Below are 26,902 nucleotides of genomic sequence, written 5' to 3' on the forward strand. Positions count from 1 at the left end.
TAGGTATATGCAGTGTTTTTTAAATGTAGGAGTATATTCAGGTATGATATATACAAAGGTATATAACATTTGTATACACTATCAAAGTAATTTATATCTATATCTCTTTCCTCCTATGTTTAAATATTCATGTATTTACGCAGTCAATCATACACTCATTTTTTTATATTATATATTTTCTATTTAAATATTTATGTATGTGTATGTATGTATATGTATATATGGATGGATGTGTATGTGGATATACTGTATATATATATATATATATATATATATTTTTTTTTTTTTTTCTGACACTTCTAATTGAACTGGTTGTGTTTGTTAATGTTTCCCTGTTTATGAAAAGCCAAATAAAAAAAAAAAAAAAGAAAAGAGATTTACCTTGGAAACGATAACTCGCGTCATCATTTACTTTGGGGTTTGTACCTTTTGCATATCATTAACATGTACTAATACACACTTACACACCAAAAGAAATAAAAAATCGTGAATCGGACCATAGGTGCCCTTTAAACATGAACAATGCTTCAATGCAATATCACTTTTTAAAGAAATTATCCATTGACCACATTTTGTTTTCCATTTATTTGTGCAACGCACATCATCATATGTACAACTCCATTTGGAGAACAGAAAATAGAAGACACAAAAACAAATTCATCTCACAATAAAACCGATACAGCAGACAAACACAGAGCTGTATCCGAACCTCATCACTTTCTTACAGAGAACAGCGTTATTGGGAACACCACACATTCACTACTGTATACGGAGGTTAGCTGTTGAACATTATGATACACTAAGATTCTCAGTCCACGAGAGGGGGGGCGGAAAAGTTCCATCATGGATACACTGTACCTCTTCTTTTATCCGTTCTTGATAAACTTGGATTGGTGTCTTTATCCACTGTGTGCATGTCTTTAGCACTGGATAGCATGAAGGTAAAGGTAACTTACAACATAACATATGAGATAGAGAAGACTGCTTTCATACCATTTAAAGCTGCATGATCTATAAAGCGCAAAATAATGAGATGTACAGCAGTTACTGCAAGTGTTTACCTGATGCCACTGAAGTGCAAATACACTGAAAGAAGAAAGGGCAGATTAGTGGCTGAACACTCTTGAAACTTTCGCCGGACTATGTGCCACTTACAGTCAAACATGCAGTTCATTACAGTACGTGGAGACCAAGAGAAATAGCTAAATATAGCTGGATTTTGAAGATTGCAAAATCAGCTGTTGAAAATATAAATGGTCCACTCTGAATGATATGTAGAAAGGTTTTAACAAACATAGATGGTCATAAATGTATTTTTTTAAGCAGAATCAGAAATAAACAATCCAAATGCAAGGCTGTTTCTGAATACTAATCGAAATCAATTGAGAATACAGCATTGAGAACTGTATTCAAATAAGTTAAAAACATATTGCCTTAAGAGTGAACACCGTTAAACAGTTAAAAAATATTACAACTTGTGTACGCCAAAGCACCATTTTATCTTAATGTAGTCTTGCTGAGTTACTTTATTTTATATATACTCTGCTGTTTTATCCTTTGAATAAACAACGAATAAACAATTTGTCTTAATTATTTATGCTTGTAAACAGTGTCGTACAGTGCAACATATACAGACAGTAAATCTACGTTTTGCAAAATGTAGTCTAATAACTCCCAAACAAGGGTAAAAAAAATTAGTCTTAGTCTAATTTATTGTGCTTTTACCCCCCAAAAATGAATGTAAACTAATACTCACTGCAGTCACTGGTTAATGCTTATGTACTAAATAATACAAGGCATTTGTATACGTGTTATTTTTTATTTGTGCATATTTTCTTAAACCTCATCTCTCTCAAGTGGTCACAAAACCGAAGATTTCTGGAGAATGTGGATTGTTCATTTAATAAAGATAGGTTACCTCCCATACAAAATTCATCACTATTGTCACATCTTACTCAACAATGACTTTACGGATATATTTACAGCTGTGTAAAGCCACAACCTTTGCAATGCAGGCATCCTGGGACAGAAACGCTAACTTTTTAAACACAAAATTAAATTTCAATAGCAGTCTTCTCATAACAGCAGTAAAGTTGGTTTAGTGCATGACCTGACCTGATAAATAGATAAATAGGGAGACACACAACTATACTGTATGTAAGTTCTGCTTTCTGGAAGTGGAAGAGATGACAAAGGTTTGTTTCATGGGCTGTGATGAGTTGCAAGATGTCTGATCTGGGTAGGAGCTGTTTGACTTGTTGCAATCATATTTAGGTTTGGGGCCATTTTTCTGCAATTTAAGTCTCAGTAAAGCGCTTTCTGTCCTTGGCTGTCGAATTCTGACCAGGCGTCATTAAGTTCCATAAAAATCATCTTGGCATATTGTTCATAGGGCTGTCCAGTAGCCTTTAAATGGAAAGAGAATAAAGAGGTACAGTATAAAAAGCAGCCAACAGAAATTATTTAAGCAGTTTTTAAAGCTTTTAAAAAAAATTATCCTTATTTATCTATTTTCGTTGTTTTGTAGCTTTTATAAACACATGTTCATACTGTACGGCTCAAATGATGAGTACAAAGTACAAAAGTTGTCACTGGGAAGGTGCCTTTTAAAAAGGTCCTAATATGTACCTTTGAGGCATGGCTGTAGCCAGGGTTTGAAAATTAGTGATTTTACGCTTGGGTGTTAAAGAGCACCTATTTCATTGCTAAAAAAAAATTATTTTGTGTATTTGGTATTCCACATACAGTACCGTAAATTTTTGTACAGTAGCACCAGATTTCACTCTCTTCCTGAAATGCACGGATGTGAAAAGCTCTGATTGGCCACGTTGTACGGTCTGTACGTTGTGATTGGCCTGAATACCTCTGACGTCAGCCGGAAATGTGACGCTCCTTACCATGTTTGAAAGATTCGCTCAATGCTAACAGGAGTTAACTTACAAGCTGTGAGTCGGAAGCGGGAGGAATTATGATAATGTCGGTCTTCTCTACGTCATCAATCCCAGGAAGTAAACTGTTGCCTACAATCCGTGTGTTTGTTGTAGTCCAAGAAAAGAGATTTGCTTTGGAGACGATAACTCACGTCACCGTTTACTTTGGTGTATGTAACTTTTGCATATCGGTAACATGTACTAATAAACACTTACACACCAAAGGAAATGTAAAAACGTCAATTGGACCACTGGTGCTCTTTAACATATTTTGACTATTTAACATATAACCTGCCCGCACTGAATGATTTTATAACCGTAATTTTAGGTGCTGTTCACCCAGTGTTGCCAGATATTAGTACGAAAAACAAACAATAATAATAGGCCATAAAGAACAAAGTAAGTTCAGACCTTGTCTTTCGAAAAGAAATCAGAGAAATTGCTTACACTAACCTACACCTAATCATCACTTTATAAATGAAGAGTTTCGTTGCAAAACGAGATAAATCCATTTTTTAACATTTTTGACAAAACATGTTTATTATTATGTTATCATGTTATTATTTTGTTTTATGGTGCTACTTAGCTGTATTTTTTAAGTTATGAAGGTTTAAATCAAAACAAACCAACTCCAGTTGCATTGAAATTAATTGGAATGCACAACCAAAAAACAAGATTTCTGAACAATAAAAAAACGGTGGTTATCTCGTTTTGCAACGAAACTCTTCAAATATCCCAAAGTGTCTCATTAATTGCTAAAACACTACATCTAATGAGGATTTTTAACTCATTCCCCGCCAGCCTTTTTTTCAAAAGTTGCCCGCCAGCATTTTTTTTGTGATTTTTACAAAAGTTTCACAAAATGCCTTCCAGGAAAATTTTCTTCTTAAAATATCTTAACATACATATATCAAATGAAAGAAGATACCTCTGCTTTCAAACAAACAAACAAACAAAGCAGGAAAAAAATTTATCATATCTTTATAAACTCTTAAATATGGGTATTTTTCTTCAAAAATAAAACATTTTGAGCAAAAAGCATAAATAATTGAATTTTTTTAAGGAATTTTGTTAGAGATCAGGGCTGCGTTTCCCGATAACGTTGACTCTTAGCGCGCTACGAAGACTGTTAAGTTAAACCTTAACTACAGGTTTACCTTTTCTAGACGTGTTTCCCGAACTGTACCTTAGCGGGTTTCTTAAGGTATTCCTTCTTACGTACGACGTTACCAGGTGCTGTCCATGGCGTTGGTGCTGAATAGGTTGATATCGATTGTTCGACAATCAATTGTTCACTTTATGTAATAGGTACTTCGCTGCGAGAGCGGTGTATATATTAAAGAAACATTTTAGAAATAGTTCAAGTTACATTTATTAGGAATATCTGATAAAAATATTTCAAATTGCAAACAACTAAATATAAACCTTGTATATTTTATTTTATATCAAACCCATGCAAACCCCGCAACTTCATGTCCAAAAGTATAATGCATAAACTGCTCCAATTCATCCATTATTCATTAACTTTAACGGATAATTTATATTAGGGGTTCCCAATAAATGCGTTGCCAACATAATCGTTGCACAGGGGAATAAGGTGGGTCATGCAAGTCACCTGGCTTGGCTGTGCATTACACTTAAAATATATAAAAACAAATTGTTGTTCATTAGTTCATGCGTTTATTGTGCTTGGACACTGGATGTTTACAATGCGGATAAAGCGGACGCATTTCTGGAGCCGCGCCTGTCTGTTTACCTTAATATAACATTAAAATATATGATATATAAATATATATTATGATTGTTTTAGATTTTAGCTTTGATTAGTTTTAATGTGGAAAATTTGTTGACCTTATACAAGCAATAATCAAGTGGAGCAGTTTCTTTTGAGTGTTTATAAAGAATATGACATGCAGCTGCCTCAAAGTTAGAAAACATTAAAAAACTTCGATGCAAAGTCGACTTAACATCAATAATAATAGTTAGGAAAATCAACAATTATGATTTTGTGATGAATGTGGCATGCGATTTTACTTGATTTGTTTTTTTGCAGCTAAAATAGCCGGTAAACTAAAGATTTAACGGATTTGAAATGCACAAAAGAAATAGTAAGATTCGCTGTATATCTAGCTGCCACCTATAACTCCTCCAACCAAACTCTTTTTTTTATAGTTTCTTAAGCCTGTAATAATAGTTCGAAGCTGATGTTCCTTTGGAAAAAAACATTAATCTAACAACCATCAGTAATGTCTAATTATGTTTCATTCTTTAAATAAAAAAATGCCTAATTTAACACGGAGTGTACTTCAACTTTTTTTTTACAGATATTTAGTTATATAGACTGAAATCTACACAAGCTTTTATCACAGTCATGGCCCCTAGCGGAGTCAAGTGGGATAAGGTAGAGCTAAGAGTCCTCCAGACCAACCTTCCAAACGAATGACTTACAGAAGGGATACGTAACTAAGAACGTTTCGGGAAACACGTATTAACGATAAGGTACAGCTTAAGGTACAACTTAAGAACGACGCAGAGCTAGGAAGGTTTCGGGGAACGCAGCCCTGATTCAGAACGATTATCAAAACATACACGTAGCGTAAAATTAACAAATCGTTTTTGCTTCAGTTTTTTGGGTAAGAATCTAGTGGATAATTGCGGTAGTACAGATTACCATAAAAACTCATCAGGCAAATGTTTTCTCTTAATTGACGAGATAACTCGTCAATGGCGTGGAAAGAGTTAACAATGGGATCTGGCAAAAATGCGAATTCTGTACCCTCTCCCTTTGCGGTTTGAGTCAATCTCCGTAATTTTACAGTAAATTATACAGTAAACTGTCCAAACATAATTATATACGCGGATGCCTATATGAGGCCAGTGTGTACCTTTGAGATACCAATATGTAACTTTAAGGTACAAAAGGTGTACTATTTGAAAAGGTACTGCCCCAGTGACAACTTTTGTACCTTCTTGTACCTTTATTTCTAAGTGAGGAACACACATGGTAATGAATATTCACATGCATTCACTGTTAGTCACGGATAAACCAAATATTGTATCTCTTACCTTATCAGGATGCACCACCAGTACAGCTTTACGGTAGACCTTCTTCACCTGATCTGGTGTCACAAGATCAGCCATGCCTACAGGTTTCCAGCGTGTCTCCCCCTCCCAAAGCACTGTGTGCATGGTAGACAGCAACGCTCTTATGTTCCTCTCCTTCCCTTCAATCCAGTCAAGGATCTGTGTCATACAAGAGATGTTATCTTAAAATATGATGATGACATAATTGAGAGTGGTACCATAAACAGAGTCAGCTGTGGGGCTATGCGATATAGCACCTTTCTGTGAGCAAGGGCTACCACAATGGATAAAACAATGTGAAGGGCTACTTTTTTATATAGTATACTCAAAAGTTTTTCTTTTACTTGTTTATTTTATTTTATTTTACATGTTGATTTTTTTTTAAATGTTAACATACGTGAAGCCAATCTAATATAAAAAATGTCAAATTTAAGCTATTTATAGAATATGCTTTGGCGGGCAACTCACAGACTCTGTGTGGGCGATCCAGTGCCCACGGGCACCATGTTGGAGACCACTGCGATATACAGTACGTAAAATCTTTATACATTTTTCTCAATGTTTTTGTTTTTGCTCTAGAATAGTTAAAAAAAATTATTTTGTCCTAATAAAAACATGATTTGGATAGAACCTTAAAAATTTGAGTGGAAAAAAGATTATAGTGTATGTAAAATGATAGTGTATGTATTAGATAATCACTAAATTGTTTAATTTTATAATGTCATTTATATCGATATGTAATCGATATGGTCATGATCAGGAACAAGTATTCAAGTGTCATCTTACGGTATATTTATGTGTTTATTACTTTTATTTTTCACCTTTATTTTCTCTGGGTCCATCTCTTTTGCCATCTCTTCTTTTCTCATCTCTGCTATAGTTTTTGGCCCTTTCTTATCCTTGCTACCAGCAAAGCCCTGGCCAGAGAGCAGGTCATCAAAATTAGCATCCGAAACTTTCGGCCTGGTTCCTGGAAGAAACAAAAAACAGGAAATAGCTTTAATCAAGGAACATGACCCATGAAGAATGCGTCTCAGCAGAAGTCCCCAGCTAAAACAAATTCCCATTCACAAGTGTTGTTTACATTCAACATAATATTAGTATATATTTAAAGGATTAGTCCACTTTCATTAAAAAATCCAGGTAATTTACTCATCCCCATGTCATCCAAGATGTATATGTCTTTCTTCTTTTAGTCGAAAAGAAATTACTTTTTTGAGGAAAACATTCCAGGATTTTTTTTTATTGTATATAGTCGACTTTAGTGGAACTCAATGGTTTGCAGTTTCAATGCAATTTAAAATTGCAGTTTCAATGCAGCTTCAAATGGCTCTTAATGATACCAACTGAGGCATAAGGGTCTTATCATTTTCGCAAAAAAAGTACTTTTAAACCACAACCATAATCACATCAAAAGGTCACACTTTAAATAAATGAAAGCAAACTTGTGGACCATTTTAAATAATAAATTGCCAAAAATACGCTAATTAGTATCATTCCACATACAACAACACAGGAACGGTCTTTTTTCTCTACACATGTAAACACTGGAGCGGTTGTTTCGCATACGCCATGCGTGACCTTTTGACGGAATTACGTAATACGTAAGGTCACGCTGGCGCATCACAAGGCTAGTGCAAGATGAGAAGTTGTGGTTAAAAAGTACTTTTTTAAGCGAAAATGTTTCGCTAGATAAGACCCCCTCGTTTAGAATACATTGAAACTGCAAACCGTTGAGTTCCACTAAAGTCCACTTTATGGTGGTGGGTAAATTATCAGAATTTTTTATGAAAGTGAAATGAAGAGTTTGGTTCCAAAACGCAATAAATCCATTTTGAAAAATTTTGGTAAAAACGTGTTTTCTATACCAAGAAAGTGACAAGATGAAAACAACTATTTTCTGTTACAAATTTTCACATAGCATCTTTAGGTTATAAAAACATAAAAAATTCAAATCCATAAGTTGATTTTCAAAGATTTATTATAAAAACGGATAATTTTTTCCACAAAATGCAATAAATCCATGACAAGTTTTTATTCAAAATGCTATAAATCTATTGAATCAATAGCCTATATAAATGTGCATTCATCTTTGCCATGTTATATTCATTTAGTTGACTAGTTGTACACACTAATTAAAAATATAAACATTAATGTCATTAATCAAAACACTTACTTTGTCATATTAAGAACCCTGTCATTGCGGTTACTTGACGTCCTCGCTTAACGTCTTTCACAGAGATCAGCTGTAAAATGTTTTTGGTCCTGCTCGATTTTCGTTGACTTTGAGTAAAATTATGGAAAGTTTTTCATAAGATCCTCTGGGGTCAATGTGTTAGCATGAGAAGCTTGATGCTGTCGTGAGAACAAGCACCCGTCTCCCGAGTGCCTCTCAGGGAAAATATTAGATGCTGATAGCTTACGTTTCTTTCCCATCACAGAAAACCAGCACAGGTTTAGCGATGCAATTAAAGTATTATTTTGTTTTGTTTGTTGATCACGAAGTACAAAGTAGATGAGGAAAACTAGGACTCCGTGGACTCAGCGCGTCCGCCATTGTTTGTTTACATTGCGTGACTGGTGGGCTGTAATATCAGAAATGGATTTATTGCGTTCTGTAAAAAAGGAGCAGTGGCGTTTATCGCATTTTGGGAAAAAAGGGAGAAAAGATAACAGAATAACACGGCGGATATTGGATTTTGCGTAAAATTAAGAATTTACTTTTAACTACTGACCTGATATAATACTGATTTTGGCAGTAACTCATTTTTTTCAAAAATGGCGTTTATCGCGTTTTGGAACCAAACTCTTCAAATATTCTTTTAACTATTATAAAAATATATATAAAGCATATGTAACCCTATCTGTGAAAACCCAGCTTAAAGGAATAGTCTACTCATTTTCAATATTAAAATATGTTATTACCTTAACTAAGAATTGTTGATACATCCCTCTGTCGTCTGTGTGCGTGCACGTGGGCGCTGGAGCGCGCTGCGACGCTTCGATAGCATTTAGCTTAGCCCCATTCATTCAATGGTACCAATCAGAGATAAAGTTAGAAGTGACCAAGCACAACGCTTTTCCTATTTAAGACGAGTAGTTATCAGGCAAGTTTGGTGGTACAAAATAAAACGTAGCGCTTTTCTAAGCGGATTTAAAAGAGGAACTATATTTTATGGCGTAATAGTACTTTTGGGAGTACTTCGACTCGGCGCAGTAACACCCTCCCTCTCCCATTATGAGAGTGAGAAGGGGAGCAGACTTTTCAGGCGAGTCGAAAGTACTCCCAAAAGTGCTATTACGCCATAAAATATAGTTCCTCTTTTAAATCCGCTTAGAAAAGCGCTACGTTTTATTTTGTACCACCAAACTTGCTCGTATAACTACTCGTCTTAAATAGGAAAAACGTTGATGTGTTTGGTCACTTCTAACTTTATCTCTGATTGGTACCATTGAATGAATGGGGCTAAGCTAAATGCTATCGAAGCGTCACAGCGCGCTCCAGCGCTTACGTGCACGCACACAGATGATAGAGGGATGTATCAACAATTCTTAGTTAAGGTAATAACATATTTTTATATTGAAAATGAGTAGACTATTCCTTTAAGGGTGCGTCTCATTTCTCTGTCTTACCCCTTCCCCTTACCCCTACCCCTCTGTTTTGCGCTTTCATGTGAGGCGAAGTGGCGTCTCAATTCTCAGTTTGATCAAGGGCTAGGGCCAAGGCGTAGGGATACATAGCCCTTGAAACGAAGTGTGATAAGGACCTTGAAAGAGAGGGGTAAACGTTAACGTAGGAATTTTTCAGGAGAGCCGGCATCAAGATGTTTTATGGCTGAACGTCGAACTGTCAAGAAGTCGCACAAATGAAAGTAACGTTATTTTCAGCAGTTTAATTGATAGTTAAATTGACATATAAATGTTTAAGCGGTTTTAATTGTAATGTTTTTGTTTTGAATCGCCAATTAAGCCGCTAGCTAGCAGCTAAATTAAGCGCTATTTGTTGAGCTCAGCTAAGGCAATCGATACCACAACCTGAGACGACGGCATCTTCTTTGTTTATGTCAACGCTTGTCTGTTGACGTAGCAGCCAGTTAGCGGCAAAGTGACGCAAACGGTATTCGAGTGGTGTCTCATTTTTTAGAGGAGCGATCTTTCTTACCCCTTCCCCTTCACTCGGTTTGAGGGGCAAGGGGAAGACGAAGACAAAGGGGAAGGGCTAAGACAGAAAATTGAGATTAGCCCGAAGTAAAAAAAATTGTGACTTACTTATTTACTACATAAAATTATCCTACATAATGTAAAGAACATTCTGCGGAAATATAACCTTGATATCTTTTATATTGCCTGGGTAAGGTCCAGCCCGATCTCACGAGAATTCGTACATATTTTACGAGTTGGCTAAGTTAATCGTTCAAAAACGTACGATTCTCATGAAAAAAACAATAACGAAACAACTGCACCTAAACCCAAGTCAGGGGTCAGGGCAAATTGTACAAAAATCTACGAATGTGGTCGTATGAATTAATATGCATTAGCCAACTCGTAAAATATGTACAAATTTTCGTGAGATAGCGTTGGTAAGGTCATGTCAAAGATTGAAATCAATGTAAAATCAATGAGTGAAATCAAACGTAGATCTCAAAAATAGATGATGATACTTTAGCCTGGATTTCACAGTCTCTTTATACTAAAAAATGGAAAAGCAAACACAAAATATAGCTAAATTGAAAAATGTAATTGCACACACATATTTTGTCAGTTACTGACCCATGTTAGGCTGTGCTTTTGCTCCAGTGCCCCCAGGTGATGCCCCACCCATGGGGGAGAAGCTAACATTGTAGTTTGGTCTGTTCTGTGGTGGGGTGTGAGGCATAGACGGTCCAGGTGCTTTAGGCGGGGTCTGATGGTGTGCACCCTGGGATTGCCATTGATTCGTACCCCCCGGCTGCCGTGAAGGGAGGCCAGTGCCGGGATGCCAGCCACCAGAAGCAGTGTGCTGTGGAGAGGGAGCGGGACGCTGGGGGGAGCCCATGGGTGGAAATGCTCCTCCTGTACCAGTAGGTGTGGTGGGTTTGCTAGAGAATCCTGATCCGCCTATACACATATTAAATAAGCGTGAAGGCATTACCAGTAAATGAGGTTACTAACAACAAACTTTCCCTTTACCTCCCAAACTGGTTCCTAGGTTACCCAGATCTGCAAAAGGATCCAGAGTGCTGGATTTGCTCTGGTGGGTGGGTGTACCATGAACTGAGCTTGTTGGACTGGTGGTTGCGGACTTGCTTCCCATCCCAAAACCTGCACCTGATGAGACAAATCTACGATTGAGTTTTCTCAACTGGGCACAGATAATTATTTTGAATGATAGGATGACTAAAGTAGATATCACGCTCTGTTGATTTAAAAAGCACAATGCCAGTTGTATAATGTTTTCATTAATAGTTCATCTGTTATATGAGCTCACTTCCCCAGTCCAGATGGCAGAGTGGGGGTGAGTCATTTTCTATTTAAGGTGCAATTGCAGAGACGGCCACCAGGTGGCATTATACATTATGGTGTATTTCTCACTGTACTTGCCTGCAGTTGTTTGTTTGTTCCACTCCCATGCTCCTGTTGAGTTCTGCTGTTGGATGTTGACAGTAGGGGTAGTGGGGGGCACCGGTGAACTGCGACCTGTTAAGGAAGAACATTTTGCTTGTTATGACAAGTTTGTTTCAAAACAAAAAGATTGATATATTATATAAACTTTAAGGGTGCAAGGGTTGTTTTTGATGTTAAAATATAAATATGGAAACGCAACAACATGTTAGCCATTTGTAAATGCAGCTCTTTCACATGATGTGTCAGCTTTGAGATCAGCCAATGTCATGAATTGGAGGCGGGACAGCCTGTTTGATGAACAATGTAAGACGAAGACAGGGGTTAGGATATGCTAGGGTTTTTCCTTTAGAAATCTCTTTGGAAATAATAATAATAATAAATTTTGCCATTTTTATTTGGTACTGCTAGTCGCACAGCACAGATATTACATACTTCAGGTGTCTCAACTTACTAAAAATTGTAATGTACACTCAGTGTGACGTCATGCACAATCCAGTCATTTATATAGATCAGCGCTTCCAGCTTGGTTTTAGCTGGTTTTGCTGGTGTAGCAAGCTGGACTTAGCTTAGCTGTTCATGCAGGAAGACCAGCTGATCCACCAGCTTGACCAGCTTTGCCAGCCTGGGAGGACTAGCTTAAACTAGCTCCTACCTCCTTAAACCAGCTACCAGCTTATGCTAGTCTTAGCTGGATTTTTCAGTAGGGACCTGTATTAGGACCTTTTTTAAAGCCACTGTCCCAGTGATAATGTTTGTACCTTTAATTCTGAGAGTGTAACATATACCTCTCCCTCAAATTAAAGGCGGGGTGCATGATTTTTAAAAAACACTTTGGAAAAGGGAGTCGAGCCGAGTACCAAAACACACTTGTAGCCAATCAGCAGTAAGGGGCGTGTTTACTAACCGACATCGTTGCCTGGGTTGCGTATGTGTGGGGCAGGTCTAAAGAAGGTCCAGATTCTATTGGGGTAGGGGCGTGTTTGTTTAGGTGAATTTTAAAGGGGCCATGGCACAAGACTTTTTTAAGATGTCAAATAAACCTTTGGTGTCCCCAGAGCACATATGTGAAGTTTTAGCTCAAAATACTATATAAATAATTTATTATAGCATGTTAAAATTGCCACAATGTAGGTATGTGCAAAAATGTGCGGTTTTGGGTGTGTCCTTTAAAATGCAAATGAGCTGATGAAATTCAAACACTGATCACAATGATGGTGGTTTGTTGCAATTAAAATTAAATTGTGCTTTTCTCTGCACTAAATGGCAGTGCTGTGGTTGAAGAGTGCAGATTAAGGGGCGGTATTATTATAATAAGAGCTTCTTATGACATCATAAGGAGAGCCAAATTTCAACGACCTATTTTCTCATGTGCTTGTAGAGAATGGTTTACCAAAACTAAGTTACTGGGTTGATCTTTTTCACATTTTCTAGGTTGATAGAAGCCCTGGAGACCCAATCATAGCACTTAAACATGGAAAAAGTCAGATTTTCATGCCATGGCCCCTTTAATGGCAACATTGGCTTTCTGAGATCATGCACCCCGCCTTTAAGCAGAGCATTTTTTTGTAGTTTCATACTGTAGGGGAGTAGCACGAAAACATAATAAACAATAAAAGTCACCTTACTCTGTTCATTAGTACCATTTTAGGCAAGGACATTTACTTTAAAAAGGTTCAATTATTCCATTTTAAAGGCCTATGGAGGATGTTTCAAAATAACATTTAAGGGAATATGCTACAGAAATGTCTGACTGGTGTGCAACCACTACTGTTGAGATGAAAAGAAATCACATGCTGTTTCCAAAGGCATGCACACTATCACAAACACAAAGCATATAAAACAGGCCGACATTTATTTATAATGAGAAAATACCTCCTGAATGTGAAAACATTGTGTGAACATGTTGTGTTGCATTTAATATTGAAGTTTGTATTCCCTGACACATAATACTGGGTTTCAGTTCTCCTTCGCAGCACACATGCTGTTTCTGAGCACACATACTGTACTCAAAACAAATGATCGAGCTCGATAACAGTAATAAAAGCCAATAACAACTACATACTTTAAAACCCCAACCTTTAGCACTTTAACAATGTATTTTAATAGAAAAAAGTTTACTAGATTTAAATATGCAAGGCTATGTTGCTGTCAATTTTATTTTGGAGGATTTGCTGACATTGTCCACACACTGACAGGACTGAGTGGCAGAGGCGCATGCCTTACCCATGCCCATGTTCTGCATTGTAGGAGATGGAGATCGTGCAGCATGCAGGAAGGGGTCTGGCTGCCCCATATTACCTGGGCCAAGGAATCCTCCCATAAAGTCCTGTGGTTTAGGGGCGGGACCGCTCCCGGACCCGAACAGGTCAAAAGCTGAAGAAATAAACAATGGATTCGGCTTCTTTTATTCAATTAATTGCTCAAAGTAAACATGTTGTTACGGTTGCTTACCGTCTCCAGTTCGAGGTGACGGGCAGGGTGAGGAAGAGGTCGCAGATCTCCGAGGAGTCGACTGAGCAGACGTTGGGCCGCTGGCCGGCTGTGGTGTGGGCGGAGCTCCAAACAGATCACCCAACAGGTCTGTGGTGGTGCTGGTAGCGTGAGGTTGTGGGGAAGAAGGAGGAGGCTTGGCCGCATCCCCATCCAGCCCCAGCAGATCTACTTCTTCAGCGGCCGGAGGACGCTCTGGTTTCTTGGGCGCTTTTGTTTTATCATTGCTTGTGTTGCTCTGCTGGCTGGAGAGCGAGAGCATGTCATCATCCGAGGGTTCGCTCTCCTCATTCGGGCCCACTCTGCCTCCGCAACTTCCGTGGCCCTGGGCAGGATCTAAGACAGGATGTATAAGATGTAAGGAAACATAATGGTTGATTCTAATCATTAAGTGTCAAATGGCATTTAAGGGACATTTCAGGTAAAATAGAAATTAAGCTCTTTTGACAGCATTTGTGTTATGATGTCTATTAACAGAGACAATCATTGACTTCTAAAACATGAAAATCGGAATTTAAAGGTGCAATGTGTAACTTTTAGAAAGATTATCCTCATGTCGTTCCAAACCTGTAAGACCTCAGTTCATCGGAACACATTATATTTAGTCCGAAAGCTTTCTGACCCTCCATTGAAAATCTCAGTACAGTATACTGTCCATGTCCAGAAAGGCAACAAAAACATCATCAAAGCAGTCCATGCGACATCAGTGGGCCAGCCAGAATGTGTCGAAGCATCGAAAATAAATTTTGGTCCAAAAATAAAAATTACGACCCCATTCAGCACTATCTTCCCTTCTCTGTGAAGCGCATGCGCGAGACTGAAGTCACGTGACTGCAGTGACGCGGATGACATGTTATCCTCAGACATGTTTGCAAAGTTCAGACTGTAAACGAAGCCTGGGCGCACAAAAAAAAAAACAGCTGGGGCGCACCAGATAACACGTCAGCCGTGTCGTACATCATCCGCATCACTGCAGTCACGCGACCTCAGCGAAAGAAGACAATGCTGAATAAAGTCATAATTTTTGTTATTTTTGGACCAAGGTGTATTTTTGATGCTTCGGCAGATTCTGACTGGCCCACTGATGTCACATGGACTGCTTTGATGATGTTCTTAAAAAAAAAAAATCTTAAAAGAAGTTACATTTTTTCTTAAACACTCAATTCAAGAAAAAAATATGTTTCCATACGCCATTGGCAGATTATTTAGCTTGTTTTAAATTAAAAATTCACTTAAATTTTATATTTTTTGTCTAAAAAATAGACTTATTTTTTTTAGGTCATTTAACTCTTTAAGAAAATGCATCTTGATTTAAGAATTTTTAGAAATTTGTACTGAAAACAAGACAAAAATACTAAGTAAGAAAGTCATTTATTGTCGTGTATACCTTGTATCATTGCTTGTATGGCTCTCTTGCAGCTGTAAGTGACTTTTTATACACATAGGTCGCAGACGTTGTCCCTAAGTTGCCTCAGAAGACAACATGTTTATCCTGTGGTAGCTACCGTAGCTTCTCGTTGCATTTTGAAATTGAGGTTGGTTGCAATTTGCAATCTCACCTCTAGATGCCGCCAAAACACATTACACCTTTAAATGGACACTTTTTAAAAATATACCCATTTTCCAGCTCCCCCAGAGTTCAACACCCGATTCCCACCCTTCTGGAATCCATTCAGCCGATCTCCGTGTCCGGCGGCAGTACCTCTAGCATAGCTTAGCATAATCCATTGTATCTGACAAGACCATTAGCATCACGCTCAAAAACAACCAAAGAGTTCCGATATTTTTCCCATTCAAAACCTGACTCCTCCGCTGTTACATCGTGTACTAAGACCGACAGAAAATAAAAAGTCGTGACTTTCTAGGCAGATATGGCTATGAACTATACTCTCATTTCGGTGGAATAATCAAGGACTTTGCTGCTGTAACATAACACAGTGATATTACGCACTGCCCCCTGCCACGGAAAGTTACTAAGGGGACTATTTTCGGCTGCTGCGTAATATCATTGCGTCTCCTGCAGTCGTTTTAAAGCAGCAAAGTCCTTGAATTTTTATGCCAGAATGAAAATCGCAACTTTTAACTTTCTGCCAGTACACGATGCAACTACAGAAGAGTCAAGCTCTAAACAGGAAAAACATCCAAACTCTGGCCACTTTCTAGCGCAATGCCAACGGTCCAATCAGATTCAATGGATTATGCTAAGCTATGCTAAAAGTGCTAGCGCAGACCTGGAGATCAGCTGAATGGATTCCAAAAAGGTAAAAATCAAAAGTTTAAGCCTAGGGGAGCTGGAAAATGAGCACATTTTCAAAAAAAGTGGAGTGTCCCTTTAAAAGCTTTTATATTTCATTTTTCTTGGTAGCAAGTCAAAAGTTGAAAAAATGAAATAAACAAAAGCTTTAGCTTTCCATCTTTTTTGTAACAAAATAGATTTGGCTTCCTGTAACTGCAGGTCTAAGACCAATTTCTTCATGGATGCTTTTTTTGTTTAAGTATTTTGGTCGGTTATTTGTTGTTTGATAATCTATTCGTGTTTTTCTTTTTAAAAGGGTGTGTGTGAGATCCCAAGATGTGGGTGTGTGCCAAATGCAAGGGTGTGTGTCTGGCACACTTGACAGTTGACAGATGTAGGAGAAAAGTGTGCCGTGTGGCGTTTGACAGCCTGTGCCGGACCCATTTTCTTTAGCTAAATTACGTTACTTTTTGTTTTCTTGTGTCCATTTATAAATGCTTGTAAAGATTGCCTCATCTGGTCTCCGTTTTTTGTTGCAACTTGTGAGCCGGGCCAGCCGGCTGTAACAAATATTAATGGTTAAGATAAGGCTCATTTTAAAAGCTTAATAGCTGTCATGAAAACACAAGAATGACACACGTACAATAATCTAAGTAAGCCCTCTTAATATCTACTGGCTTTATTCAATTTTAAACACATCTATCCCACTAAAGTCTTTAAGATGTCATCCACTAGCCCCCGCAAATCTATTAATCTACTATTTAGTGTGCACTCTCACAGGCCTCCTACACTGTGTCTTACCTTCCAAGTCCAAACCTTCCAGTTCATCTTTTCGGCAAAGAATAAAAAGTACATTAAACAGATGGTGTTTAGTTTAATGGGGCACAAAAGCTCAGAGAGTGACTGATGACTTGTTTAAAGACTTGATCAGACATTAACTACTGAGCTTTTAATGGCTGTAAACTTCACAAGTTAAACTTAACATATTGATGATATTTAATAAGTATTTTGATATTTATCTATTTGCTATAAAAGGTAAAGTAGGACATGTTTTCTAACTGAACATTTTGGTTCTTGGTTAAGGGTAGGGTTAATGTTAGGACATGTTTCTTCACAGGAATGTTGCTCCAAGACCAACAAAAGAAGCTGATATATGAACACACCCTTCTTGGTGACAAAAACAATAATTATTTTATACACCACCCAACCTTAAAATCTATGCTCTTCTTCACACAAGCAGTACCTTTTGAAAATGTCTTAATATGTACCATTTAGGTAGAGATATACATTTAGTACCAATATGTTTCTTTGAGGGACTAATATGCCCTCTTTAGTATTAAAGGAATAGTCTACCCTTTTGCCATATTAAACTATGTTATTACCTCAACCTAGACGAATTAATACATACCTATCTTTTTCAATGCGTGCACTGTACAGCGTGTTGTGAATGTGTTAGCATTTAGCCTAGCCCCATCCATTCCCATGGTACCAAAAAAAGTTTTATTTTGTGGCACCATACTTACTGGTATAACTCCTCATGTAACGGTCTTTAAATAGGGAAAACACCGAAGTGTTTGGTGGCTTCCCTGTTGGGTACCATAGGAACTAATGGGTCCAGGCCAAATGCCAACACACCCACAACGCACTGCACAGTGCACGCACCGAAAAAAGATGGATATGTATTAATTCGTCTAAGTTGAGGTAATAACATAGTTTAATATGGCAAAAGGGTAGACTATTCCTTTAATATGTACCTCTACCCTTTTAATGTCAGCATTTTTCTGACTGAAACAAATTCAAAAGCTAATATAAATCATTTGACAGTTATGTGTCAGTAAAATACAGAATTTGTGTGTATTACCCGCAATAGCAAGTGCGTCCTGATGTTCTTGGTGGCATGAAAAAAGCACATTAGGGCTCAGGTCTTTGGTGGGGAACTGTTCCCATGGAGGGGTGAGATCTTTTTGTTTCTCTGTGCTTTCCACCTCGATGTCTAACAGTACGTGAAACAACTGAGGGTATTTCTCTGGAGAATCACAGGCATCCAGCTCTGTTCTGGACACACACACAGATCTCAGTGAAGCAGTATTAACAAAAACATCAACATTTTAGGTTAAAGTAACTAAAATCTATATGAAGAGTTCAGATGGAAAACCTGTGCTTCTGACATGTTTTATTGTAAATGAGCAGTTTTATCAGGCTCTTTTGTTTAGTTTCAGTAATTTCACTTTGATGGCAATAGAAAGGTTATTAGTCAGTAATTGAAATGCCTTATTTTCACAAATCTTACTTGAGTCAGTTCATCGTTTTTGGCGAAAACTCTTAAAGGATTAGTCCTTTTTCTTAAAAAAAATCCAGATAATCCAGATAATTTACTCACCGCCATGTCATCCAAAATGTTGAAGTCTTTCTTTGTTCAGTCGAGAAGAAAATATGTCTTTTGAGGAAAACATTCCAGGATTTTTCTCATTTTAATGGACTTTAATGGACCCCAATACTTAAGTTTTAATGCAGCTTAAAATTGCTGTTTCAAAGGACTCTATCTAGCGAAACGATTGTCACCTTTGGCAAGAAAAACAAAAAAATGCAATTTTAAACCACAACCTCTCAGCTTCATCCGGTCCTGTGGCGCACCAGGGCGACCTCACGCAGTATGTCATCACGTCAAGAGATCACGGATGAAGTATGCGAACTACGCCCCACTACTCCCCCAAGTGTGGAGAAAGAGGGCCGTTCCGACAGTGTTGTATGTCGAATGATACTAATTAATGTCTTTGTGTCAGTATATTGTTTAAAATTGTCCCTAAATGTGCGTTTCATATATGTAACACGTGACTTTTCGACGTCATTATGCAATTACGTGAGGTCACGCTGCCGCGTCACACAGCCGGAAGAAGAGAAGTTGTGGATTAAAGGTGCATATTTTTTATTTTTCTTGCCAAAAATGACAATCGTTTAGCTAGATAGGACCCTTATGCCTCGTTTGGGATCGTTTAGACTGCAATTTTAAACTGCATTAAAACTGTTAAGTGTTGGGGTCCATTAAAGTCCATTAAAATTAGAAAAATCCTGGAATGGTTTCCTCAAAAAAAAAAAAAAAATGTATTCTCGACTGAACAAAGAAAGAACAAATCAACATTTTGGATGACATTGTGGTGAGTAAATCATCTCAATTTTTTTTAAAGAAAATTGACAAATCCTTTAACTACGGAAGCCAAGAGAGGTCGAGAGAGGTCGTAATTTTATTTTTGCTTGCTTGTTTCCTCATGATCACAACTTAATTTCTCGTGATCTTGAGATAACAAAAGTTGTTTTCTCGTGATCTCGACATAACAAAAGTTGTATTCTTGTGCATGATTAAAGCTTATGTGTACTCGATAGAACCGTTTGGTTTGGTTTGTAAACAGCAAAAGCATATTTTGCTAAATTAGCATGGATGAACAAATAAGATTTTACTTGGATCCGGGATTCCCTCAAGCTGAAATAGATTTGTGGAGAATTTAGGGACCGCCTCTAAAGTTACTCCATAATATATACGTTTCTACTTTTAGTCATTCAATTAAAATGCTGTTCGTGATCACGAGAAAACAACTTTTTGTTATTCTGAGATCACAAGAAAATTAAGTCATGATCATGAGAAAACAAGCAAGCAAAAATAATAATAGTGCATGGCCTCTCTCTGCTTCTGTACTTAACTGTCGTTTCTCAATAAAGTTAAAAGGCTCAAAAATTCGGTCAATACCCTAATTGTTACTGTCTGTTGTGTTTCTATTATGTCATGAATTGGTATCTTAGTGTCCTAATTTACCTAAGTTAAAGGAATATTCAATTTTCTTAAAAGAAAAATCCAGATAATTTACTCACCACCATGTCATTCAAAATGTTGATGTCTTTCTTTGTTCAGTCGAGAAGAAATCTTGTTTTTTGAGGAAAACATTGCAGGATTTTTCTCATTTTAATGGACTTTAATAGAGCCCAACATTTAATACTTAACTCAACACTTAACAGTTTTTTTCAACAGAGTTTCAAAGGATTATAAACGATCCCAAACGAGTCACAAGGGTCCCATCCAGCGAAACGATTGTCATTTTTGACAAGAAAAATAAAAAATATCCACTTTTAAACCACAACTTCTCGCCTAGATCCGGTCGTGATGCACCAACGTGACCCCACGCAATACGTGATGTCAAGAGGTCACAGAGGACGAACGCAAAACTCCGCCCCAGTGTTTACAAGTGTGGAGAAAGAGGACCGCTCCGACGTTGTTGTATGTCAAATGATACTAATTAATGTCTTTGTGTCAGTTTATTGTTTACAATGGTCCACGTTTTATATATGTAACACGTGACCTCCCTACGTCAGTACGCATTTACGTTAGGTCGCGCTGGACCGGACCTAGACGAAAAGTTGTGGTTTAAAAGAGCATATTTTTTATTTTTCTTGTCAAAAATGACAATCGTTTCGCTAGATAAGACCCTTATGCCTCGTTTGGGATCGTTTATAGACCTTTGAAACTCTGTTAAATTGCATCTGAGCTCTTCATATAGGCTATATGACTTGTTTGCATTTTACTATGTCCATGTAGTCTCTAAATCATTATGGTGTATAAATAAATGCAAATTTACTGTAACAATTACATAAGGATTATGAGAAAAAATTGAAGAATCTTCCAGATTAACAATGATCAGATGCAAAGCAAAAAAGCAACAAGCAAAGAATTAAATCTTTCTCTTCCTTGTAAATGTTTTTATTAAAACAAGCTGCGACCAAAACAAGCATAAATGATAGGACATTTAGTCATTTGCTTTGTTTTTATTTCTGCTGTGCCATGCTGGGTAGCTCCTATGTGAAATATCATTGGCAAGCATTTCAGCTCTGCACAGCTGTATTATAAATATGTAACAGTTTTGTGTGTCAAAAGACAAATCTTATCAAACCTGTTTAGGACACAGTGTTAAATAACAGTGCATTTCAAATATTCAAATCTGGGTCTTCTGCTCCAGATTAATAAACTATCCAGATGTGATGAATTTAAGCATTTAAATGTATGCTTTTATTTTAAGTGACTTACAGTGCATTCAAGCTATATGTTTTTTCCCTGCTAATGCAATGCTCTACCAACTGAGCTACAGGAACATACAGTATAAAGAAACACTTACTTCATAAACTTTAAAACGGTGGTGCCAGGGGCAATGAATCCAGTATGGAACTGGATCTGGAATATCTGAGTGTTTGTTACCTGCAGGCGCACAGGAATTTAAACACATGTAGCCATTACATGTGATGTAATTTTATAATGTATGTATATACAGTACTGTGCAAAAGTCTTAGGCAACCATGCCAGAATTATATTTGTTGTTTTTGCAATGTTAAATTATCATATATAATTGTTTCTCAGTCTCTTTAATAGAATACAGGAAATGTGTTAAAAACTGTATAAAAAATGTAAACTGATGTATCAAGTTTTAAGGTTAAACTCCCCTTCCACTTGAGCAATAGCAGGAAACTGCAGGATCTCTTAAACGTAAATAAAATTAAATCCTAATTTCTAATTTTTAAGAAATTATTCTTTTCACTTTTTATTCTGCTCAAAAACGCTCAAGATGTGTTTAGTGCCAAGAGAGGTCACACTAAACACAGACGATGCCTAAAGAAGACATTTAGTCCTGAATTTTTTTTTACATATTTCCTGTATTTTTTGTTTGTATCTTAATAAAATAGATTGAAAAATAAATATGGATGGACATTAAAACTTCTAAAAAACAAGTCCGGTGGTGGTGGTGGCCTAAGACTTTTGCACAGTACTGTATATATAAGAAATATATTTACAATGGGCTGTTGAATTATTCGAAAATAATGCACACAAAAGGTGGTAATGCAATAATACTATATATTTCATGTCTTTTAATTGTTTTTCCCTTTCTTGTAAAGCTGCCTTAAAACCATGAAATATTGTTAAAAAAGCACTATACAGTGGTGGCCAAAAATATTGGCAAAGAAAATATGAGCAAAGAAAGCTGTGAAAATTAATCCACAAAGTTTCTTCTTTAAAGGTGCAATGTGTGATTTTTAGAAGCATCTCTTGAGAGAAATGCAAAAAATATAAAAACTATATTATGAAGGGTGTATAAAGACCTTTCATAATGAACCGTTATGTGTTTATTACCTTAGAATGAGATGTTTTTATCTACATACACAGAGGTTCCCCTTACATGGAAGTCGCCATTTTGGGCCGCCATGTACAGAAGCCCTTAACGGACAAACTTTTTTCATTAAGTTGTCTCCGACGGTGACCTGTTTGTCTGGGGTGGCTACAGTAGCTTCTCTATGTGTTTTAAAAGCGAGGGGTAAGCAGTGGACTGAGCCATTGGTTGCAATTCACAACCTCACCACTAGATGCCACTAAAATTTACACACTGCACCTTTAAGAGCTTTAATTAAAAAAAAAAATTTGCCGTTTCATTGAAGTAAAACAATTGAAAGTGAGGGGTAAATTACACAATGACTTAAATTATTATCTCTAATCATAAGCATCATATTTTTTGTGATTTGTTTTAAATGAAAGCTTTAAAGAAGAAACATTATAGATTCATTGTCAAAGCTTTCTTTACTCATATTTTCCAAGGGTGCCAATATTTTTTGCCACCACTGTATAAAATAAATAAATAAAATGTAACTACCAGTTGAGTTACATTTACTACATTTTCAGCCCATACCTTAATAAACTTTAAAACTTTAGCAAGAACATCACCCCTAAAAAACATTTTTTTTTTGGTTTTATTCTTTAAAAAAACGATTTAATAAATACATAATAAAAAGTTAGTTTTTGGTCTCCTACCTTGGCCTGTAGTGCATGAGAGCGCATGTGATAGACAGAAATCACCACGTCACCTTGAGCACTCACTTCTACAGGAAAGACCACTTTGCCCTCCTGAATTCTGTGTTCCCTGAGATCATACAACATAAATGAAGAAATGCAAGTTTATTTGTGCGCCATGGAGAAAAGTCACATGGGAAAAAAATTACATTATTGTTAATATAACTCGCATTTACATTTATGCATTACACTTTAATCCAGCGACTTACAGTGCATTATAAAGTATTAAAAAAATATTAGTATGCATGTTCCCTGGTTTTGAACCCATGAACTTTTGGGATGTTAATGCAATGCTCGAACGCTGAGCAATACAGGAGAAGTGTTTATGTGAAGTGTATTCCAGATAATGCATTGCCTACCTCATTCTCTCATACTCCTGAGCTGTGGAAAATATCTTGGTCTCGCCGATAAGTACGTCACAAAACGGCCGACAGCCAGTGCGCTGTTTGTTGAAGCAAGGAACAGGACTCATTGTGACAGCTTTAATAACCAGCGGTTTGGAGTGGGGCACCGTGGGCTTCTCTGAGACTATACTGCATACGTAACCTATGTACCTGAATGAACACATACAACAGACATATAACAGACTGTCAGAAGCTTTGTGCCAAAGGCACAAAGTAAGACTTGAGCAATGATTATTGCTTAACAATAATACAAATGTATATGTTTATATCAAATGTATACTTTTTTAAGAGCTCGTATTATGCAAAATCCACTTTTACAAATTGTATGTGTGAACACAACCACCCTACAATGAAGAAAGCCACCCATTCCTCCTTTCTTAATCCCCATAAAACCAGAGCAGAGTCATTCGTTTTGATTCTTTTGTTAATATGATGTCACACTAACAAAGCCCCGCCCACAGACTTAAAAAATGGGCATTATTTTGTCCCTTTAAAGCTGCAAGCTGATTGGCCCTACCTCCTGTGGGAGGGCCATAGGCCAGATCCAGGCCTTTTGGCGCTGAGAAGGTGCATGGCTGGCACTGGGTTGGCAAAAAGGTGGCAGAAACAGAACATGGCACAGACCAGCACACCTGAAGAAGCTTTACCATCCTTAAAGAAAAGCAAAGAAAGCAGGTGTGGATAAATTAGGCACACAAAAAAAAATTCTGCACAAAAACCTTATTAGTTAATTACCCATATTTAATTTTAACCATATTCTTAAAGGATTAGTCAATTTTCAAAATCCAGATAATTCACTCACCACCACGCCATCCAAAATGTTGATGTCTTTCTTTGTTCAGTCGAGAAGAAATTGTGGATTTCCAGGATTTTTCTCATTTTAATGGACTTTAATGGACCCCAACACTTAACAGCTTTATTGCAGTTTAAAATTCCAGTTTCAACAGAGTTTCAAAGGACTCTAAACGATCTCAAACGAGGCATAAGGGTCTTATTAAGCGAAACGATTGTCATTTTTGACAAGAAAAATAAAAAATATGCACTTTTAAATCACAAATTCTCATCTATCTCCGGTCCTGATGCGCCAACCCGACCTCACGTAATACGTCATCACATCAAAGGTCACCAGTGTTTACAAGTGTGTTGAAAGAGGACCATTTCTACGTTGTTGTATGTGGAATGATACTAATTAATGTCTTTGTGTCAGTTTATTGTTTAAAATGGTCAGCAAATGTGCGTTTCGTAGCACGTGATCTTTCCACGTCATTATGCAATTACGTGAGGTCGAGCTGGCACGTCACAGGACCGGAGATAGACGACAAGTTGTGGTTTAAAAGTGCATGTTTTTTATTTTTCTTGTCAGGAGTGACAATCGTTTCGCTGGATAAGACCCTTGTGCCTCGTTTGGGATCGTTTGGAGTCCTTTTAAACTCTGTTGAAACTGCAATTTTAAACTCCATTAAACTGTTTAGTGTTGGGGTCCATTAAAGTCCATTAAAATGGGAAAAATCCGGGAGTGTTTTCCTCAAAAAACATGGTTTGTTCTTGACTGAACGAAGAGGGACATCGACACTTTGGATGACATGGTGGTGAGTAAATTATTTGGACTTTTTTTATTGACTAATCCTTTAATGTTCTTAAATACCAGTGTCACGTTGAGTCATTGCCCCTTTTTTTTCAGGCAAACATGCCTCTTATATGTATTATTCATAAAACGTTGATCTATTTGCCTAATCCAATTAAAGCCACATTCATTTACTGTACCACCTGTTTTGGTTGATATATTGAGAGAGAAACATCAATAGAGTTTATTAAATGATGTAGACAATTATTTTATTCGGGCAAATATCCAAATGCATTGTACAGGTAAGAACACTTTTAGTCAATTTATGTACTGGTCTGGTTTGTAGGGGTGGAGCAATGCTGTTCTTGCAAAATATGCTAGATCAAAATAGTCTGCTGCATCCACCACAACCTACCTGTAGCACATACGACTGACCTCCAAGATGGAGTACTGCGCATGTAAACACAAACTTACGCAGTCTACACATTCAAACCAAGCTGAATTGCTTTTCATAGAACATAGAATACATTTGCATTTATGTATCTGATTAGTTACAATGCCTATTGTAAACAAAACAATTTGTCACAATGGGAGTTTGAACCACATGAAATGCTATAGTCTACGCTTTATCGTGATTAACTGCACAGCAGTACTTGTCTTCTTACCGAGCAGGTGATCACACACACATTCTTGGGGTTTTGCTTGAGCCAGTTGTACATGTTCTTACAAACGGCAAACAGGTTGTGAAGACTCGGGGCCTGCCTGGAAGACCAATTGCATTCAGAAACCTACAGAAGAAAAAAAGAGGGAGAAGACAGCAAAAGAAGTGAGATAATAAAAAGAGCAATTATAATACAGAGTAATTCAATGATAAAAGGAACCGATTACAAAAGAGGGATTCCAAAAGTGTATCAGTGAGGAAAATATGCATTATTAAGAAAAGTTATGCTATTAAGAACTGCAAAAAAATAATTAGTGTCTCTTTTTTTCTTTCAGTCCAGTCACTATTGGTTAATGAAAATATGAAGAGTTTCGTTGCAAAACGAGATAAATCCATTTTTTAACATTTTTGTCAAAACATGTTTATTATTATGTTATCATGTTATTATTTTGTTTTATGGTGCTACTTAGCTGTATTTTTTAAGTTAAATCAAAACAAACCAGCTGCAGTTGCATTGAAATCAATTGGAATGCAGAACCAAAAAACGCGATTTCTGAACAATTAACCAAACGGTGGTTATCTCGTTTTGCAACGAAACTCTTCATATAGTTTTGGTTTATGAATGAAGATGGATAACCAGTGACTTCTCTTCTGATGTGAGGGGATGCAAATTTGAAATATGTGTTTGGCGTGTTGTGTGTGGCTCGTCATGTAAAAATATGTGCTACTTAAAGAATCAAATATTTATATAAGCACTATTAAAGGTCACGTTCTTTCTGATCCCATTTTTCAAACCCTAGTTAGTGTGTAATGTTGCTATAATAGAATAAATAATACCTGCAAAATGCTAAAGCTCAAAGTTCACTGACAGGCGATATATTTTAATATATCGGAATATAACAGAATTCGCCTTTCAAAGCCTACAGCGAACGTCCGGTTTGGACTACAGCCCTCTACTTCCTGCTTTAATGACGTCAGTAAAACGGTTTTCTGACTAAACTCCACCCACACGAATACGTCAGTCGCCAAGCTAACGGCAAGCTAAGCTGCTG

At 37.0% G+C, this 26,902-nt stretch overlaps 1 protein-coding gene across 4 annotated transcripts in view; it reads right to left on the reverse strand.

The window, feature by feature from the left end:
• Window positions 1-566: 566 nt before the first annotated feature.
• dnajc6 (DnaJ (Hsp40) homolog, subfamily C, member 6) overlaps window positions 567-26,902 on the reverse strand; it is a 45,963-nt gene continuing 19,627 nt past the window's right edge. For 3 of the 4 annotated variants that reach the window (XM_055212594.2, XM_055212592.2, XM_055212591.2), the window contains 14 exons: window positions 25,855-25,977; window positions 24,143-24,276; window positions 23,581-23,775; window positions 23,183-23,291; window positions 21,504-21,583; window positions 18,206-18,399; window positions 14,070-14,444; window positions 13,842-13,991; window positions 11,595-11,690; window positions 11,184-11,321; window positions 10,785-11,111; window positions 6,836-6,984; window positions 5,997-6,173; window positions 567-2,406 (listed from right to left, as the gene is read on the reverse strand). In XM_055212594.2, the coding sequence (XP_055068569.1) occupies window positions 2,305-2,406; window positions 5,997-6,173; window positions 6,836-6,984; window positions 10,785-11,111; window positions 11,184-11,321; window positions 11,595-11,690; window positions 13,842-13,991; window positions 14,070-14,444; window positions 18,206-18,399; window positions 21,504-21,583; window positions 23,183-23,291; window positions 23,581-23,775; window positions 24,143-24,276; window positions 25,855-25,977 (2,349 nt within the window). In that variant the 3' untranslated portion in view covers window positions 567-2,304. The remainder of the gene's footprint in view (window positions 2,407-5,996; window positions 6,174-6,835; window positions 6,985-10,784; window positions 11,112-11,183; window positions 11,322-11,594; window positions 11,691-13,841; window positions 13,992-14,069; window positions 14,445-18,205; window positions 18,400-21,503; window positions 21,584-23,182; window positions 23,292-23,580; window positions 23,776-24,142; window positions 24,277-25,854; window positions 25,978-26,902) is intronic. The other variant, XM_055212593.2, reaches the window with a different exon arrangement.

Source organism: Misgurnus anguillicaudatus, chromosome 8 (genome assembly GCF_027580225.2).
Source record: "Misgurnus anguillicaudatus chromosome 8, ASM2758022v2, whole genome shotgun sequence".
Taxonomy (NCBI): Eukaryota; Metazoa; Chordata; class Actinopteri; order Cypriniformes; family Cobitidae; genus Misgurnus; species Misgurnus anguillicaudatus.